The sequence below is a fragment of the Heterodontus francisci genome, chromosome 15, assembly GCF_036365525.1.
Source record: "Heterodontus francisci isolate sHetFra1 chromosome 15, sHetFra1.hap1, whole genome shotgun sequence".
Lineage (NCBI taxonomy): Eukaryota > Metazoa > Chordata > Chondrichthyes > Heterodontiformes > Heterodontidae > Heterodontus > Heterodontus francisci.
The window spans coordinates 6393135-6414610 of NC_090385.1; the positions used below are offsets into that span (position 1 = coordinate 6393135).

The following is a 21476-nucleotide window of genomic DNA, read 5'->3' on the forward strand; positions in this document are numbered from 1 at the left end:
CAATGCCTCTACCATTTCCTCATTCCCCATGATAATTTCTCCTGTCTCTGCTTCTAAGAGACTTTACCTACTCTCTTCCTTTTCATATACCTATAAAAGTTATTACAATCTGTTTTTGTGTTACTGGCTAGTTTACTCCCATTTTATTTTTTCTTTTATCAACTTTTTGGTGGCCCTTTGCTGGTTTCTAAAACACTCCCAACCCTCAAACTTGCTACTCTTTTTTGCAACATTGTAAGATTCTTCTTTTAATCTGATACTATCTTTAACTCCCTGAGTGAGCCACAGATGGGTTTTTCTTGCTGAATTTTTGTTTTCAATGGAATGTATTTTTGTTGAACATTTTGAATTATTTCTTCAAAGGTTTCCCACTGCTCATACTTTTTAGTTTATTTACTCAATTTACCTTAGCCAGTTCTTCCTTCAGACCTACATAATTGACTTGGTTTAAGTTTAAGATTCTTCTTTGTGATTGGAGTGTGCCACTTTCAAACTTAACATGAAATTCAATGGTATTATGATCACTATTTCCCAATGGACCTTTTACTATGACATTACTAATTAACCCTCCTTCTTTATACAATAGATAGCTTCAGCCCTAGTCGATTCCACAACTTATTGCTCCAAGAAACTCCAACAACATTCTACAAATTCATCTTCTAGATCACTCTTGCCAATTGCATTGTCCAAGTCCACAATTATTAACATGCATTTGTTCCACGCTCCAATAATTTCTCGTTTAATGCACCGTCCAACGGTAGAACTATTGAGGGGGCCTATAAACTACTCCCACCAGTGTTTTCTGATTCTTACTATTCCTAATTTCTACTGTGACGCACATTGGCAGTGCGATGATACAACAATCATGGACTAACTATGAAGAGTTATGAAAAACAGACTTTGTCTTTAAAAAAAACCCCTTTATTTTAAAAAAGTGAACAATGGTCCAAAATGGCCAAAGAAAAAAAGGGGATTGGGCCTTTTGCATATCCAAACTGTCTGCCAAAGGCAAAGGACAAATCTTCAAAGTTAAAAGGTGTTAATGGAACCCATCCTACACCTATCCTAAAACATTCCAGAATTGAATGTCTTCTTCTGAAACAAAGGAGATGTGAAGTAGCCATGCCCTGGGCTATTGTGCGATCACCATGGGGAAGAAACCAGAGTGTCTTCTAACAGGTGGTGAGAAATAACAGCTTTTCCTTAAAAAAAGACAGCGAGCAAGTGAGAGAAAGACTCACCCAGGAGAGAAGCAACATCTAACAGCTTGCGTTCCAGCCAAGCCACAAAGCACATGCCCTGCTACAGACTCTGACACCTACAGTATACAGCAGCGAGAGCTAGATGTAGCCCACTGTCTTCAATTGAAACTTCAATCAAGAGAGAAATCTAGACTCATATCAGGCCTGCATCCATCTAGAACTCGATTTCCAAGAGAATTCAACAAGTTTATTGCAACCTTCCCCCCACTAAAAACCACCTTCCTTTTTCCTTTCTCTATATGTTTCTTCCTGTGTGTGTGTGTGTGTGCGTGTGTGTGTGTGTGTGTGTGTGTGTGTGTGAGAGTTTGTGTGAGCGAATGCGTGAATGGATGCGGTGCAACAATTCGGGATAAGGCACATTGATCAATAAACAATTGACAAAACCTACAAGAAAACCTGTCGCTATCTGTTTATTTGAAAAATAAAAACACCAAGGGACTAAACTCTAATACAAAAACACTTTTTAAAAAAATTCATTCAGGCATGTGGGTGTCGCTGGCTAGGCCAGCATTTATTGCCCATCCCTAACTGCCCTTGTGAAGGTGGTGGTGAACTGCCTCCTTGAACCGTTGCAATCCATTTGGGGTAGGTATACCCACAGTGCTGTTAGGAAGGGAGTTCCAGGATTTTGACCTAGCGACAGTGAAGGAACGGCGATATAGTTCCAAGTCAGGATGGTGTGTGACTTGGAGGGGAACTTGCAGGTGGTGGTGTTCCCATGCATTTACAGCCCTTGTCCTTCTAGTTGGTAGAGGTCACGGGTTTGGAAGGTGCTGTTTAAGGAGCCTTGGTGCATTGCTGCAGTGCATCTTGTAGATGGTACACACTGCTGCCACTGTGCGTAGGTGGTGGAGGGAGTGAAGGTTTGTAGATGGGGTGCCAATCAAGCGGGCTGCTTTGTCCTGGATGGTGTCGAGCATCTTGAGTCTTGCTGGAGCTGCACCCATCCAGGCAAGTGGAGAGTATTCCATCACACTCCTGACTTGTGCCTTGTGGACAGGCTTTGGGGAGTCAGGAGGTGAGTTACTCGCCTCAGGATTGCGGTTAGGTGAGTTGAACAGTGGGAACCACCCACATCACACCACATGGCCGTAACACCACCCATACTGATTCCACTTCATGATCTTCTGAGGCCAGATCCTCTCACTATTGTCTTTATGATATCCTTTACTATCAGTGCTATCCCTCCTCCTTTGCCACTCTGTCTGTCTTTCCGAAATACTGTGTACCTTGGAACTTTCTGATGAAAGTTAACAGACCTGAAACATTAACTCTGCTTCTCTCTCCACAGATGCTGCCTGACCTGAGCATTTCCAGCACTTTGTTTTTATCCCCCTCAACCCCCTTTGTTTCAAATAGAACAACCCCAGCTTCTCCAAAGTAACCTTGCAGCTAGAATTGCTCATCCCTGGAACCATTCTGGTAAATCTCCTCTGCATCCTCTCAAGGACCCTCATATTCTTCCTAAAGTGTGGTGACCAGGAATGGCCTAACCAGAACTTCATAAAGTTTCAGCAGAACTTCCCTGCTATTGTACTCAAATTTCTCTATTTGTGAAGCCCAAGATCCTATAAGCTTTACTCACTACTCTCTCAATATGTCCTGCCACCTTCAAAGATCTATGCACTCCCAGGTCCCTTTGTCCCTGCACAGTATTTAGGATTGTGTTATTAAGTATATATTGTCTTTTCCTATCCCTTCTATCTAGGTCCTGTGCAGCCGATTGGTGTCATCCTCATTGTCTGCCACACCTCCAAGTTTAGTGCCTTTAGGACCTTTACATTTAGGACTGAGATGAGGAAATATTTCTGCAGAGGGCTGTGAATCTTTGGAATTCTCAACCCAGAGAGCTGTGGTGCTCAGTTAATGAGCATTTTCAAGTCTGAGATTCATAGATTTTTGAGCACAAAAGGAATCAAGTGATATAGGGATAGGGTGGGAAAGTGCAGCCATGATCTAATTAAGTGACAGAGCAGGCCTGAGAAGCCGAATGGCCTACTGCTGTTACTACTGCCTATGTTCTTCAAAAACGTTTTCAAGTAATCTGCTCACCCAGAACAGCAGTTTTAGGTGAGATCGTTTTCTTCAAACAGCATCGAATGAAGGAACAGGCAATAAAAGACTCAGAGTAATTTCAGCCCACAGTAGTTCCATTTTTATGGAATTCTTAGAGTTTATATTCACACAGCCATTCTATATTATGACTTTTTATGTGGAGTACACAGTCCTCCAGCATTTATCATTGTTGGATTTGCTTGGGGAACAAAGCAGGCCTAAGAGTTCAGAAAATTTGTTTGTTCTTGGCTTTGGGGAATCAGCTGGGCCTGGGAATGGGGTGGGAGAGGTATTTGCCTAACGGCAGTCATGTTGACTCTTCCGTCAATGAGCATATTGCTGCGTTTGAGAATTGGAAAAATCCACCTCTGAGACTGAAATGATAAATCTCAAACTTATTCATGCAGATGGAAAAAACTTATACATAACCAACTCGTGAGGGATAGCATATGACTATTTAACTGTTAACTGTAACAACAACACTCTAAAGGCACTCGATCAAATGGAATAGAAATTACTCCTCACGACACAAGATGGGTCTTTGACAACTTATGCAGACAATAAATTAAAATTCTGATTCGTATCCCACATGGCACTAAAGGCCTTAGTTTTACTGCAATCCCTCTCCATTTTAGGGACGAGACAGGACTTCCTCCATCACCCTAGCCATTGGAAACCCAGGCTTCCATAGAATACAGGTCAAATGGAGTTTGCTCAAGACATTCTTGTATATTGATGACAAAGCAGTCCCAAGCAGCTTTCAAAATGTCACAAAAATTCAATAACTTTCCAAGTTCACCTACTTTAAAAATGTTGGGCATGTTCCTCATGTTGGATACGCAAATGCAGGTATGAGACTACTGCCTCTTCACATGTTCAGAAATGGGCTTTAAATGGCTGGACGTGTAACAAAACATATCATCCTGTACATAGTAGTCCCAGTACAGTGAACACAAACTTGAATATCCTCCACTTCCTGTACCCATTCTATATGCTATTTTTCATCAGTTTTCTATGTAAAGGCTCAGTTAGGTTTCATTCTCTCCTAGGTTACTCTGGCGATTTGAATTGCAGGGAGTGCAATTCCCTGTAGTAGGTCCATTGTAAATGTTCAGGATTGTGACCTGAAACCCACCAGAGAGCTGTTCCTCAGCATGATTTCTTGGAGTCAGGCAGCTCTGCAGCAGCTCACAGACTAGTCTGAATAACTTGATAAATGACAGCCAATACAACTTTGCCTAACCAATTTCAATTAAAAAATAAATAAAAGTGATGATTTAAATTGACTGGTGGTATTAAATGGAGTACGGAAGACCAGAAATAGCAGCAACGTGAAAGGAGGGAGGCAGAAGGTAGTCAGACATTGGGGAGCTAGGTCATAACAAGGTGGGCGAGAAGAGTTTTGAAGAGGGTAGTTCAGGTATCAATTCAATACTATTGTGATCTAGGTGGAAATAAATAATATTAACAGATGATAGCACTGGGACTTCAATTTTCACCTTTTGATTACAACCAGTAGAAAAGAAACTTGCACCTTATTGTATCTCAAAATTATCTGAAAACACCATGTACAGAACCAAATAAAAACAAAGTGCTGGAAATACTCAGCAGGTCAGGCAACATCTGTGAAGAGAGAAGCAGAGTTAACATTTCAGCTCTGTGTCCTTTCATCGGAACCGCTGGCTAGGACACAGAGAACTCTATACTCGACAAACTCGTCTTTAATGTCCATCCGAAATCATCAAAATTTTTCATCCAAAGGTGGGTACCTCGTATACTCAATACTTAACTGGAATAAGGGTCCACATTGTGTGTTCAAGTCCTGGAGTGGGCCTTGAACTTACAACCTTCTGAATTAGGCAAAAATACTCAGAGCCAAGCTGGACTGCTGTCCACTCCATAATCAAAAATAGCACTGCCTATATTATCAAACAGTACACATGTAGGATCAGAAGGTATCCCCAGCTGGCTTGAAGTGCATCAGTGTACATTTAAATTAAGGATGTAGTCAATTATCTAGGAAAGGGCAAGAGACAAGCTAACATTTGGTGCCTTAACCAGACAGACTGCACACCATTGGATGAAACCATTTTCCACCAGACGGGGGAAGCATGCTCATTAATCACACTTACCACAAGGGATGCATGTTATGGGTTTGGGAATGATTGTGGCTGAAAAGCAGAAGTTGAGTATCTTTGGTACAAGGCAAAGTGTGATGAAACAGGGAGGACATGGTTAAGTGTACAGGGGAGACAGTGGCATAGTGGCAATGTCACTGGACTAAGAATCCAGAGCCCAGGCTAATGCTCTAGGGACATGGGTTTGAATCCCACCATGGCAGATGGTGAAATTTGAATTCAATTAATAAATCTGGAATTAAAAGCTAGTCTAATGGTGACCATGAAACCACTGTCGATTGTTGTAAAACCCCATCTGGTTCACTAATGTCCTTTAGGGAAGGAAATATGCTATCCTTACCTGGCCTGGCCTACATCCATACCCACAGCAAAAAAAAGTGTGCAAAAGGACTTTTGAAATATTTTCTTCCCCCCCCCAAAATGACTGGAAATCAAAGGCAATTGTAAAGCAGCTAGAAGGCAAGGTTACCAGGACCTGTTCATTTCACATATTATATTTACATACCATTTACAGCATATATTCTCAGCATTTTTCAATGCTACTTTAATGTACCTACTTCAAAACTGCCCTACGTATTAGGACACCAAAGCAGCCGAGGAAAAACAAACCACATGCACATGACGTGCCTTTAAAACTTTCCATGCTGGATTATTGTGCATCTCTCTTCAGAACAGATCTGACATTTAATAAACAAGTTTTGCATGCAACAGACACAGCCAAAGCTACATTCATGTATAATGCATGATTAACAAAATGGAAGCACCCCACACCAACAGCAAACGAAAAGCTGGCGTAAAATTGAAGGCCAGTAACTGCCTATTCATCTGCACCCAAAAGTATGGTGTGATGTATTGTATTGTTTTCAATGCCATATAATCATTTATCAAACTGCTTATAAGCATTCAGAATCATAGCCTTTAAATAAAAATATCAAACTATGCCAAATTAAACAGAGCAAACTAGGAGATAACCACCAAAATACCAGTACCTGTCAATGGCAATCATGATTCAATTGAGAATGATCTTGCAAGAAGTGGTTCGACAGGGGATCTGGGGGTCGAAACTGAATCAGCAGCCTTGTTATAGAGCAAATATTTCTGTAACAATGAGGGGAGAAACTTAGAACACTTGTGTAACGCAGGCTGCGTTAGCTAATAACTGTCTGGGAGCTTAAACCTCTTCTTAGAAAGGACATTTTCAGTCTTAAATTTGCAATGAAAATAAAATCACTGGATACTATTCACAAACATTTGAGTTAATATGGAAAAACTGAGGTTGGGGGGGTGGGGGGAGAGACTTATTCGGAATATAATTTGTGTTAAGTACTGCTCATGTGGACTAAAAATTATCAAATTATTCAGCATGAAAATAGCAACATACACAATTTCTTCTGTATTAAGCAATTCATCTCTATTTTGAATTAGAAATTTTGAATTGCTACCTGGATATAACACATTTAAAATCCTCGTCACGGGACAGTTCCTCCCTTTCTGAATCTGCTGACGTTTTGATGGGGTATGCTACATCACCCAAGGAGGCACTACTCATATCAGAACCTTGACGGAGAGTGCCGCCAAGCATTTCAACTAAAAGGGCATCATGAGTGAGCCCAATCCTATCTTCACACAAGCAGAGCTCACTGACCTGAGATCAACAGTTAGAGCTTTACTTGGTTTTTCTCTCAAATCAGGGGCATTCAAGCCAATTATTATATCCATACTGGCTGAGATCAGATAGCTATGAACCAACAGGAACCTGTCAGGTAGTGGTGCTTCCAGGCTTACCTCAATTTCCTGGAGGCAGACAGTGCCCCGGGCCACTACCTGATATCATGACATCATCACAGAACAACGCGCATGCTGCACAGGTAGCAACCCATGTCACTGCTTGCCCTCAGGGAATCAAGACAAGTCTGTGCAGAAGTGGTGCTGCGCAAATAAATTTCTCCCCCTTGGGATGCACTGTTGATTAGTTTAGCTTTGAGGCAGAGTCTGAACTCAATGTGGTTAAAACAAAAGGACAGAAATGTTTAGCCAAATTTGCATAAGGCTTCACAGCTGGGTCCTGTAGTCACCAGAAATCCCCAACACGCATATAGCTGCATAAAATGAGGCAACATGGGAACATTTTCTCTCCCTTCAACTAAGTGCCTCACATCCTATTGATGACAGTGTGCCACCCGGAGAAACCCTCAAATGCAAAGTATCATTCAATGGTAAACTGGTTCATTAGGAGCACCTGCCAAATCCACTTATTGGTTGATAGCAAGGTGTTATATATAGCACATGATGCTGTAGATCTGTACTGTCTAAGATGCAATAACCAGGTGTTGCCATTCTGCTTTCTGATTGAGCTTTTTCAAACAAATACCCACATTAAGAGCAATCCAGTGTTTATTCATTCAAGTTCTCTCCATCCTCAATCTAGATAGAGCAGCTGAAGGCAGATTAGATGGCCTCCAATTTACATTTTGTGGAATTTCCAATGTACTTTTGCATACTGGAATTCTATCTTTGGTTTGGCCATGCATTTATCTAATCAAATCGGTAGTGTGTATTAATTATAGAAAGACAAATTAATTGATTAAATATGTTTAATCCAGATCCTATTCTAAGTACAGAAAAGGCACACATTATTCTATTACCTTTTCTTCTATTTTGTCAAAGGCACAATCCTGGTTAAACACCATTTCTTAGCACATGTATTGCACACAGTTAAGGATTCGGTGCAGGGGCTTGATCATTTTTGGATTGCAGTGATAAAAAAAAAATCTCCACCTGTTGAAAAGATTGCTATTCGTTGCACTTTAGTGCACTCAGCTGGGTTCTTGGCACAAATGAAACTCCCCAACAGGCTTGAAAGTTTTCAAACTTTGCAATAGAGAAATCTACACAGGCAATGCATAGTGCACTCTCGCTTCCTGGAGGGAAATACCTCAATTACCCAAGACCAGAGAGCTCAGGTACAAGTTGCCAAGAGCCAAGACTTTGGGACCCCCTAAGTGGCTGCAGGGTACTTTTAGAGTTTAACCAGCTAGAATTCAGGCAGCCTACCAACACAGAGCATTGAGAAGATTTTAAGTGACCTGCTAGAATAACCCTAACCCTGACTTGAGAAGTTGCATGAAGTTTAGTGGGAAGAATTCTGTCTCTGGCTTTAGGTCTCTCTTTTCCGATCATAATAATTGGGTGGTCAATCGATAGCGCCCTGAACTACTGCAGATCTCCCCGATTAATGAGTTTGCCACATACTGTTAACCCAGATTCACTTTCCATTAAGGGGTACGCTATGGCTGGTTATTAAACAAGTTGCATCCCTTTCCCTGGCAACCATCTGAGACTAAACCAGACTGTTCGCAACCATGCTGTCAGGTTTGACCAAGACATGACCTGCCCTTTTCCGCCAAGACCACCAATTTCCACTTTGTAACACTGCCTGACTTCATCCTGCATCAGCTGATCTACCTGCTGCTAAAACTTCATCCATGCCTCTATTAACTCTAGACTTGACTGTTAAGTGCATTCCTGGTTGGTCTCTCATATTCTACCCTCTGTAAACTTGTGGCCACCCAAATCTCTGCTGCCCATGTTCTTCCTTGCACCAAGTCCCATTCACCCATCATCTCTGCTCGCAGACCGATACAGGCGCTGGGTCAACCAACACCTTGATTTAAAAATTCTCATCATTATTTTTAAATCCCTCCATGGCCTCGCCCCTCAATCTCCGCAACCTCCACCAGCCCGACAACCCTGTGAGATCTCTGTGCTCATCTAATTCTGTCCTCTTAAGCAACCCAATTTTAAATCGCTCCACCATTGGCAGCCATGCCTTCAGCTGCCTAGGTCCTAAGCTCTGGGATTCCCTCTGACTCCCCTACCGCTTTCCTCCTTTAAGATACTGCTCAAAACCTACTTCTTTGACCAGCTATTGGCCATCTGCCCTAATTTTGCCTTATGTAGCTTGGTGTCTAATTTGATTTACAACGCTTCTGTGAAGCGGCTTGGGACATTTTATTACATTAAAGGCACTGTATCAATACAAGTTGTTATTACTTCATAAATTTAAGCTCTTGCTTGGAAGGCGAACAGGTACCAGCAGTTCCTCACTCCAAGCTTGGTGAGCAGCCCAATTCAACATCAAATATGACAGAAATGCCACCATCCTCCTGATCACAGCATAGGCACAGACTGTACCCCATTCATGGAGATGGGGACCTTGAGGAGCACCAGCTGCTCACCAATAATGGCAAGCGCTGAAGCCTGGATATATGAGTGCGAGTTCTCATAGCTGGATTCCAGCTAACACTTTCCGTTGGCTTTGGTCCTTAGTCTCAGAACTTTATTATTAGTTCAACCCAGTGGCATGACCTAAGTGAGGCTTCTTGCAACATGCCAACCACCTTTTCATTTTGGCACTAGTGAACAGGGGCACATAGTTTTCTCGGCTATAGCTAACCTGTGTATTGTTGAAGTACATCTAATAGCTATTAATGAATGTAATACAAAGAACAATACAGCACAGGAACAGGCCATTCGGCCCTCCAAGCCTGCGCCGATCTTGATGCCTGCCTAAACTAAAACCTTCTGCACTTCCGGGGACCGTATCCCTCTATTCCCATCCTATTCATTTATTTGTCAAGATGCCTCTTAAACGTCATTATCGTACCTGCTTCCACCATCTCCCCCGGCAGCAAGTTCCAGGCACTCACCACCCTCTATGTAAAGAACTTGCCTCGCACATCCCCTCTAAACTTTGCCCCTCTCACCTTAAACCTATGTCCCCTAGTAACTGACTCTTCCACCCTCGGAAAAAGATTCTGATTATCCACTCTGTCCATGCCGCTCATAACTTTGTAAACCTCTATCATGTCACCCCTCCACCTCCGTCGTTCCAGTGAAAACAATCCGAGTTTATCCAACCTCTCCTCATAGCTAATGCCCTCCAGACCAGGCAACATCCTGGTAAACCTCTTCTGTACCCTCTCCAAAGCCTCCACATCCTTCTGGTAGTGTGGCGACCAGAATTGCACGCAATATTCTAAGTGTGGCCTAACTAAAGTTCTGTACAGCTGCAGCATGACTTGCCAATTTTTATACTCTATGCCCCGACCGATGAAGGCAAGCATGCCGTCTGCCTTCTTTACTACCTTACCCACCTGCGTTGCCACTTTCAGTGACCTGTGGACCTGTACGCCCAGATCTCTCTGCCTGTCAATACTCCTAAGGGTTCTGCCATTTACTGTATACCTCCCACCTGCATTAGATCTTCCAAAATGCAAGACCTCACATTTGTCCGGATTAAACTCCATCTGCCATTTCTCCACCCAAGTCTCCAAACAATCTATATCCTGCTGTATCCTCTGACAATCCTCATCACTATCCGCAACTCCACCAACCTTTGTGTCGTCCACAAACTTACTAATCAGACCAGCTACATTTTCCTCCAAGTCATTTATATATACTACAAACAGCAAAGATCCCAGCACTGATCCCTGCGGAATATCACTAGTCACATCCCTCCATTCAGAAAAACACCCTTCCACTGCTACCCTCTGTCTTCTATGACCGAGCCAGTTCTGTATCCATCTTGCCAGCTCAGCTCTGATCCCGTGTGACTTCACCTTTTGTACCAGTCTGCCATGAGGGACCTTGTCAAAGGCTTTACTGAAGTCCATATAGACAACATCCACTGCCCTTCCATCAATCATCTTTGTCACTTCCTCAAAAACCTCAATCAAGTTAGTGAGACATGACCTCCCCTTCACAAAACCATGCTGCCTCTCGCTAATAAGTTTGTTTGTTTCCAAATGGGAGTAAATCCTGTCCCGAAGAATCCTCTCTAATAATTTCCCTACCACTGACGTAAGGCTCACTGGCCTATAATTTCCTGGATTATCCTTGCTACCCTTCTTAAACAAAGGAACAACATTGGCTATTCTCCAGTCCTCTGGGACCTCACCTGTAGCCAATGAGGATGCAAAGATTTCTGTCAAGGCCCCAGCAATTTCTTCCCTTGCCTCCCTTAGTATTCTGGGGTAGATCCCATCAGACCAACTAATCAATAGAGTTATAATATATGCTTTGAAATCAAAATTGAAAAGGAATTTCTTTAAATGCCATCCAGCCTTTGCTATGTTCAGGGTACATTTCTTCAATCTAAATCAATAGAAGCAAGAATCAAAATCAATGTTCGTACTGCCCTACATCAGAAACTCCTTTAAACACCGAATATACTGCTAGTGTGAGGCAAGAACAGCAAAGCGAATAGCCAAGCACATACAATAACAAGGCACACATAAGTAGCTTAATAATGAACATGCTTTTAAAATGTTTATATAAGAACTAAAATGATGAACCGAATACCGATACGACATAAATTGCAATTTCATCCTCCAAAAAGGGTAGGGAACACCCAGTAAATAAACTGTAAATCAGAGTTTAACAAAATCCTTGGGGCTGAATGAAACTTTTCACTTCGCACTTTTTATTATATTGTTAAAAGTTGATATAAAGGGATACAGTACCTGATGGAAGGTACATGATAAAAACATTAAACCTAGCACTGAACCAAAGGTTAGTGCATTAACTGAATGTTGTTCCCAGCTGGCTCTGAGTGTCTGCAGACTGCATATCTTGCAAAGCCAAGATGCGAATCCATGTAACAATCTACAAAAATCATTCATCTCGCACCCACAATGGATACAATTTTATACTGAGTCTGCTTCTCTGTAGTTGCTGATTGTGCAGTTTGTAAAAAAAAAAACAGACTGAATGTTAAGCTTCTTTTACTCGCTTATAATTTGGGTTTGGTCCATGAGCAGATTCCCAGTGTTTATATTATATCTATTTTTGATAGCCTGGTGCCAGCTTGTAGGCCCATTTTCAACTAAAACTATGGGTCTGCCACCAGGCTATAGGGAACAGATTTATCACCACAAATACCAGGAGAGGCTTCACAGATGGCAGGCTTGCAGAACCAGAATTAAAATAGAAAGGCAACTTTAATTCAGGAACGAATATCAAATAGACATTACTTGAAACAAAGTCTAGCCATGTAGGTTTGAAAGTTCCTCAAAATTTTTGTATGCATGTGAAAGGCATGCTTTAGATTTAGGAGATGTGCTTCTAAAGGAGCACGCATACATACCAGAATCCACTAAAAACAAAATGGAGGTATGAACAGGCTGTACATGCGAGATAGAAAAATAAAACAAGTTTCACACAAAAATGAGAGATCACCTCAATCACTCCATGAGAAACTCTGGTTGCTGGAATTTTGGGACAGCATAAAGACCGTAGACTGTCTGGAAGAAGGCAAGTGCTGTCTTGCCTAGTTCATAGAGGAGAAAGGGGAGGAAGGGGTGGATGAGGGCAGGTAAGGAAAAAACACATACAGTGGAAAAGAGATTAACAGAATTATTTCAAGCAGAAGTACAAGTTTCAAGATATTAAAGAGGGAAGGAAGAGGAAGAAAAGCAAAATACAGCTTTAGCTGGCTTTGCTATTAACATTCAAACATCACAAAATTTAAAAATGCCAACAGTTCTGTTTTCTTGGTCCACCATTTCCATTCAGACTCAACTTAAAATACTGTGAATAACCAACCTATATTTAGCACTAGAACATCACAATGCTTGAAAATATTCATATTTTGCAAGGATTGGCAACTCTTCTACATTTTACTGGTTATTAAAATGTTACATATAGGAGGCTATTAACAGATTTTTATTTGACTAACACATTTCGTTTTACTATAAATTCAGTAGTTATTAGAAGCAACTCTAGTTACTTAGGGGAGGCCGTGGCGCAGAGGTGACGTCACTGGACTGGTAATCCGGAGGGCCAGGCTAATGGTCTGGGGACATGGGTTCGAATCCCACTACGGTGAAATCTGAACTCAATTAATAAATCTGGAATTAAAAGCTAGTCTCATGGTGACCATGAATCCATTGTTGATCATTGTAAAAATCCATTTGATTCACTAATGTACTTCGAGTCATAAGAGTTTTACAGTACAGAAACAGGTCCTTCGGCCCAACGCACCTGTGTTGACCATCAAGCACCCGTCCTAATTAATCCCATTTCCCCGCACTTGGCCCATAGCCTTGTATGTTATGGTGTTTCAAGTTCTTTTCTTTTCTTTTGAGCCTCCTTATCTTGAGACAATGGATACGCGCCTGGAGGTGGTCAGTGGTTTGTGAAGCAGCGCCTGGAGTGGCTATAAAGGCCAATTCTAGAGTGACAGGCTCTTCCACAGGTGCTGCAGAGAAATTTGTTTGTCGGGGCTGTTGCACAGTTGGCTCTCCCCTTGCGTCTCTGTCTTTTTTCCTGCCAACTGCTAAATCTCTTCGACTCGCCACATTTTAGCCCCGTCTTTATGGCTGCCCGCCAGCTCTGGCGAACGCTGGCAACTGACTCCCACGACTTGTGATCAATGTCACAGGATTTCATGTCGCGTTTGCAGACGTCTTTATAGCGGAGACATGGACGGCCGGTGGGTCTGATACCAGTGGCGAGCTCGCTGTACAATGTGTCTTTGGGGATCCTGCCATCTTCCATGCGGCTCACATAGCCAAGCCATCTCAAGCGCCACTGACTCAGTAGTGCGTACAAGCTGGGGATGTTGGCCGCCTCGAGGACTTCTGTGTTGGAGATACGGTTCTGCCACCTGATGCCAAGTATTCTCCGGAGCCAGCGAAAATGGAATGAATTGAGACGTCGCTCTTGGCTGACATACGTTGTCCAGGCCTCGCTGCCATAGAGCAAGGTACTGAGGACACAGGCTTGATACACCTGGACTTTTGTGTTCCGTGTCAGTGCGCCATTTTCCCACACTCCCTTGGCCAGTCTGGACATAGCAGTGGAAGCCTTTCCCATGCGCTTGTTGATTTCTGCATCTAGAGACAGGTTACTGGTGATAGTTGAGCCTAGGTAGGTGATATCTTGAACTACTTCCAGAGCGTGATCGTCAATATTGATGGATGGAGCATTTCTGACATCCTGCCCCATGATGTTTGTTTTCTTGAGGCTGATGGTTAGGCCAAATTCATTGCAGGCAGTCGCAAACCTGTCGATGAGACTCTGCAGGCACTCTTCAGTGTGAGATGTTAAAGCAGCATCGTCAGCAAAGAGAAGTTCCCTGATGAGGACTTTCCGTACTTTGGACTTCGCTCTTAGATGGGCAAGGTTGAACAACCTGCCCCCTGATCTTGTGTGGAGGAAAATTCCTTCTTCAGAGGACATGAACGCATGTGAAAGCAGCAGGGAGAAGAAAATCCCAAAAAGTGTGGGTGCGAGAACACAGCCCTGTTTCACGCCACTCAGGATAGGAAAGGATAGGCCCATAGCCTTGTATGTTATGGCGTTTCAAGTGCTCATCTAAATATTTCTTGAATGTCATGAGTGTTCCTGCCTCTCCCACCTCTTCAGGCAATGTGTTCCAGATTCCAACTACCTCTGGGTGAAAACATTTCTCAACTCCCCTCTAAACCTTCTGCCTCTTACCTTAAATCTATGCCCCCTAGTTATTGACCTCTCCGCTAAGGGAAAATGTTTCTTTCTATCCATCAATGCCCCTCATAATTTTGTATACCTCAATCAGGTCCCCTCTCAGCCTTCTCCGCTCCAAGGAAAACAACCCCAGCCTATCCAGTTTGTCTTCATAACTGAAATGCTCCAGCCCAGGCAACATCCTGGTGAATCTCCTCTGCACCCTCTCCAGTGCAATCACATCCTTCCTATAGTGTGACCAGAACTGTACACAATACTCCAGCTGTGGGCTAACCAGCAATTTATACAACTCCATCATAACCTCCCTGCTCTTATATTCTATGCCTCGGCTAATAAAGGCAAGTATCCCATATGCCTTCCTAACCACCTTATCTACCTGTGCTGCTGCCTTCAATGATCATGGACAAATACACCAAGGTCCCTCTGTACTCCCTAGGATCCTCACACTTCTCAGGATTCAACTCCATTTGCCACTGCTCCACCCATCTTACCAGCTCATCTATATGGTCCTGTAATCTAAGGCTTTCCTCCTCACTATTTACGACACCACCAATTTTCGTGTCATCTGCAAAATTACTGATCATACCTCCTATATTCACGTCTAAATCATTAATGTACATTACAAACAGTAAGGGTCCCAGCACCAATCCCTGTGGTACACCACTGGTCACAGGCCTCCATTCACAAAAGCAACCCTCTACCATCACCCTCCGCCTCCTGCCACTAAGCCAATTTTGAATCCAATTTGCTAAATTATCCTGGATCCCATGGGCTTTTACTTTCTTAACCAATCTTCCATGCGGGACCTTATCAAAATCCTTACTGAAGTCCATGTAGTCTACATCGACTGCTTTACCCTCATCTACACATCGAGTTACCGCCTCGAAAAATTCAATCAAATTTGTTAGACACAATCTCCCTCTGACAAAGGCCATGCTGACTATCCCTAATTAATCCCTGCCTCTCCAAGTGGACATTAATCCTGTCTCAGAATTTTTTCCAATAATTTCCCTACCACTGATGTTCGATTCACCGGCTTATAAGTACCTCGTTTATCCCTGCTACCCTTCTTGAATAATGGTACCACATTTGCTGTCCTCCAATCCTCTGGTACCTCTCCTGTGGCCAGAGAGGATTTGAAAATTTGAGAGAAGGGAACCTACCATTCTTACCTGGTCTTGCCTACATGTGACTCCAGACCCACAGCAATGTGGTTGACTCCTAAATGCCCTCTGAAATGGCCTAGCAAGCCATTCAGTTATATCAAACTGCCACAAAGTCAAAGAAAAGGAATGAAACCGGATACAACAGCCGGCATCGATCTAAGCATTGGAAACGACAACAGCAAAAACAGCCCCATCAACCCTGCAACGTCCTCCTTTGCGCCAAAATTGGGAAAGCTGTCACAAAGACTAGTCCAGCAACAGCCTGCCATACTCATACTCACAGAACACCTTACAGACAATGTCCCTGACACCACCATCACCATCCCTCGGTATATACCGTCCCACCACAGGTGGCCGCACAGTGGTTTACAGTCGGGAGGGAGTTGCCCTGGGAGTCCTCAACATTGATTCTGGACCTCATGAAATCTCAGAGCATCAGGTTAAACATGGACAAGGAAACCTCTGACTGATTACCACCTACTGCCCCCCACCACACCCCCGGCCCCCTGCTTGGCTGATGAATCAGGGCTTCTCCATGTTGAACACCAATTGGAAGAAGCACTGAGGGTAGCAAGGGCACAGAATGCACTCTGGGTGGGGGCCATAAATGTCCATCACCAAGAGTGACTCACTTGTACCATGCTGGCCAAGTCCTTAAGGACATAGCTGCTAGACAGGGTCTGTGGCAGGTGGTAAAGGAACCAATAGGGAAAAACCTACTTGACCTTGTCCTCACCAATCTACCTGTCGCAGATGCATCTGTCCATGACAGTACTGGTAGCAGTGACCACTGTACAGTCATTGTGAAGACACGCACCATCGTGTTGTGTGGCATTACCACTATGTTAAATGGGATAGATTTCGAACAGATCGAGCAACGCAAAACTGGGCATGCATGAGACACTGTGGGCCATCAGCAGCAGCAGAATTGGCATCAACCTCAATCTGTAACCTCATGGCCCGGCATTGTCCCCCACTCTACCATTACCATCAAGCCAGGGGACCAACCCTGGTTCAATGAAGAGTGCAGGAGGGCATGCCAGGAGCAGCACCAGCCATATCGAAAAATGAGGTGTCAGCCTAGTGAGCTACAGCATAGGACTACTTGCATGCCAAACAGCGGAAGCAGCATGCAATAGCAGGGCCAAGCGATCCCACAACCAACAGAGCAGATCTAAGCTCTGCAGTCCTGCCACATCCAATCATGAATGATGATGGCCAATTAAACAACTAAGAGGAGGAGGAGGCTCCACAAATATCCCATCCACAATGATGGGGAAGCCCAGCACATCAGTGCAAAAGAAAAGGTTGAAGCATTTGCATCCATTTTCAGCCAGAAGTGCCGAGTGGATGATCCATCACAGCCTCCTCCTGAGGTACCCAGCATCACAGATGCCAGTCCTAAGCCAATTCAATTCACTCAACGTGATATCAAACAGTTGAAGGCACTGGATACTGCAAAGGCTGTAGGCCCTGACAACCTTCCTGCAATAGTACTGAAGACTTGTGTTCCAGAACTAGCCACACCCCTAACCAAACTGTTCTAGTATAGCTACAACACTGGCATCTATCCACCAATGTGGAAAACTGCCCAGGTATGTCCTAACTACAAAGAGCAGGACAAATCCAATCCAGCAATTTACCGCCCCATCAATCTGCTCTGATCATCAGCAAAGTAGACAGTGCTATCAAGCGGCACTTGATCAGCAATAACCTGTTCACTGGCGCTCAGTTTGGGTTCTGCCAGGGCCACTCAGCTCTTGACCTCATTCAGCCTTGCTCCAAACATGGACAAAAGAGCTGAACTCCAGAGGTGGTGAAAGTGACTGCTCTTGACATCAATGCAGCATTTGACTGAGTATGGCATCAAGAAGCCCTAGAAAAACTGGAGTCAATGGGAATCGGGGGAAAACTCTCTGCTGGCTGGAGTGATACCTAGAACAAAGGAAGATGGTTGTGGTTGTTGCAGGTCAATCTTCTCAGTCCCTGAACATCACTGCAGGAGTTCCTCAGCGTAGTAGCCTAGGCCCAACCATCTTCAGCTGCTACATCAATGGCCTTCCCTCCATCATAAGGTCAGAAGTGTGGATGTTCGCTGATGATTGCGCAATGTTCAGCACCATTCACAACTCCTCAGAGTGAAGCAGCCCGTGTCCAGTTGCAGCCAGACCAGCCAAATCCAGGCTTGGGCTAATGTGGCAAGTAACATTTGTGCCATCCAAGTGCCAGGCAATGACCATCTCCAACAAGAGAGAATTTAACCATCTCCCAATGATGTTCAAAGGCATTACCATCGCTGAAATGCCCACCATCAACATCCTGTGGGGTTACCATTGACCAGAAACTGAACTGGAGCAGCCACATAAATGCTGTGGCTACAAGAGCAGGTCAGAGGCTGGGTATACTGTGGCGAGTAACTCATCTCCTGTCTCCTCAATGCCTGTCCACCATCTACAAAGCACAAGTCAGGAGTGTGATGAAATAATCTCCACTTGCCTGGATAGGTTCAACTCCAACAACATTCAAGAAGCTCGACACCATCCAGGACAAAGCAGCCCGCTTGATCGTCACCCCACCCACCACCTTGAACATTCACTCCCTCCACCACCGATGTGCAGTGGTAGCAGTGTGCACCATCTACAAGATGTACTGCAGCAACCCACCAAGGTTCCTTTCACTGCACCTTCCAAACCCTCGACCTCTATCACCTAGAAGGACAAGGGCAGCAGATGCATGAGAACACCACCATCTGCAAGATCCCCTGTAAGTCACACACCATCCTGACTTGGAACTATACCCCTGTTCCTTCACTGTCGCTGTATTAAAATCCAGGAACTCCCTTCCTAATAGCACTGTTGCTGTACCTACATCCCAGTGACTGCAGCGGTTCAGGGAGGCAGCTCACCACCACCTTCTCAAGGGCAATCTGGGATGGGCAATAAATGCTGGCCTAGCCAGTGAAGTCCATGTTCCCCCAAACCAATAAAAAACAATTTGCTGCACTGAAAATGATAGACCAGTGAAACCAGACCAGGCAGGGTTAAAATTCCTTGGCTCTTAAATGCGACAGAACACAAATTTAAAGATGATTTTCTCACTCTCAGCAGTCTCCAAATGACTGAATCTGTCACTTTGGAGCATAAATTTCATTTGTGCACCCTCAGGAAACTTGGCCACTGCCCAACAGTCTGGAGCTTGGCTCACATCCTGAATTTGGATGCCAATCCTGGCTCTCAACCCAAAGTCAAGGATTCATATCATTGGTTTCAAGCCCCCAAGTGCTGATTTCCCCCTTTAATTTGTTAATTGAGCTCTAAAGCGTAAAGACCATAGACTGTTTGGAAGAAGGAAAGTGTTATTTTGCTTAGTTCATTGAGGTGGTGGTGGCAGTTCATCATTCAACAAACTCTCAGGGCACATTCACTTTAGAGACATGTAAACGTAAATGTATTTGCATTATTGGTTGAGGCTTACAACTTTCAGAGATGCTGAAGTATTTATTCTGGAAAGATGAAGCAACCCATAAGCTCTGGTCCACTTTTAATAATATATAACCACAATTTTGGAATAATTACATTTAGAATTTTCTTTCAGTCCTCCACACCATCCATTAATGAAAGACAGGCAATATATTCCAAGCCTTTGCTTTGTTGCTCTAGGATCCAGTTGTTGGGATTAATGGAAATGTGATTTGGGGACAAAATTGAAACCTGGTAGACATGCACTACTGTAGACATAAACCCACTTTAAAAGCACCAAAATTCCAGATAGGCAGATTAAACCCACTGGCTATGCTACAACAAACTTCAGGTTATAAAAGTACCCCTATGAAAACACGAGTCATTTGTCCTGAAATTTCACTCTTCATTGGGGTCCCAGAGCAGTATGTTACTGCCCTGAAAATATAATTTAAAAGGCTGGATGTACTGGACAGGTTCACAAGGCCCTGTTCAAAAACATAATAAGCGAGACGACGTTAAGATGGCATTTTTTGAACTTCTCTAAATCATGTCAACAAAGGAGATTCAAAAATGGTTATTATACTGAAATCAATGATTACACAATTCCATGAATCTCCAGGTTTTTCCCTGTATTTTAACCACGCCCCCCCCCAGCAAGTGAACATCCACTTATAAAAAACTTTAAGCAAAATGTTTCGACAAGACTTCAATAGTTAAAATGCTAACCAGAGTTTCATCTTTATTTTATTGCTTATTTCTACTCATTCTCCATCTGAAATTATCTGATGTTGCAATTTCTGCTTTAACTGTTCCTTCATCAATTCTCTCCCATCTCTCATTTCCTATCCTTTGATCTTCAAACATGTGGAACTTACTTTTCTTCCCTCACAATTCTCCACATGGGGATAAATATCTTGTTTAGTTCACAAAGTATTTGAACAGAAAAGAATGTGGAGAGCTAGGCCAGATTTTAGATGGATACGCCAGTTTACGTTAAATAGAGTTGGAAGCAAAGCATTTTGTACCTCCTATTCAGAGTGGTACAGTTGAAGCGGCTTTTGCTTTCCCAGAACATAAAATGGGCTTGCCAACTCTGAAATTAGATTTTAATGCTCTAATCATGGAAAATCAGCACAAGAGAACACATTGTTCCACTGGGTTCATCAGAATTAGGTAAAATGCCTCGTGTTGGAGAGATGGGAGAAAATTAATTTCTCGTGCTGAATCTCAATTAGGAGGTCGATAATCGCAGATCATTTTTCCAAGAAGGAACATATTTTTCTTCTAGGAACTGCAGCAAGTAGACTTGGAAAACTCACAAAGAAACCCAGTATCTCAATTATCTGAGCAGGGAAAAAAGGGTATTGTAATTCAGCCACTGAAAATAAAACATGCTCCTTTTTCAGAAATGTTTTTCAACCGTTTCTTAGGTGAAAGCTTGGGATATAACATAGACCAATTTAATGAATTTTTAGGGCATCATTTTGACCAAGGGAATAATTAATGCTTTAAAATTGTTTCACAGAAACACAAGATTAATGTTCATGCATTTTAAATACAAATTGTAAAGTAATCACAACTGACCAACAAAAACCGGTCCTGAGAAAAAGACTTCCTGTTCTTCACTAATTAATATCACCACTAGAATTTTTACTAACAGATAGCAGCAGCAAAAGAATAAAGACCAACTGCCTATTGTCAAGCTGTTTCTTGTTTCCTGATAAATATATTTTTAGTAAGTCTAAGGTTGTAGCAAAAACAACTGCTGAATGTCAGGAAAGCAATTAATTCAGGTTACAGGAGTGACAATATGACACCCTTGTCTTTCAGTCATTTCTGTATTCCCTCAGTCAGTATCGACAAGAATACAGGTCACACACAAAT

At 43.0% G+C, this 21476-nt stretch overlaps 1 protein-coding gene across 4 annotated transcripts in view; it reads right to left on the reverse strand.

The window, feature by feature from the left end:
- Positions 1 to 21476, reverse strand: part of LOC137377477 (phospholipid-transporting ATPase IG-like) — a 195097-nt gene that overhangs the window by 12526 nt on the left and 161095 nt on the right. For 3 of the 4 annotated variants that reach the window (XM_068047105.1, XM_068047101.1, XM_068047103.1), the window contains one exon: positions 6445 to 6553. The exons of the other annotated variant lie outside the window; for it this stretch is intronic. In XM_068047105.1, the coding sequence (XP_067903206.1) occupies positions 6458 to 6553 (96 nt within the window). In that variant the 3' untranslated portion in view covers positions 6445 to 6457. The remainder of the gene's footprint in view (positions 1 to 6444; positions 6554 to 21476) is intronic. 4 annotated transcript variants of the gene reach the window in all.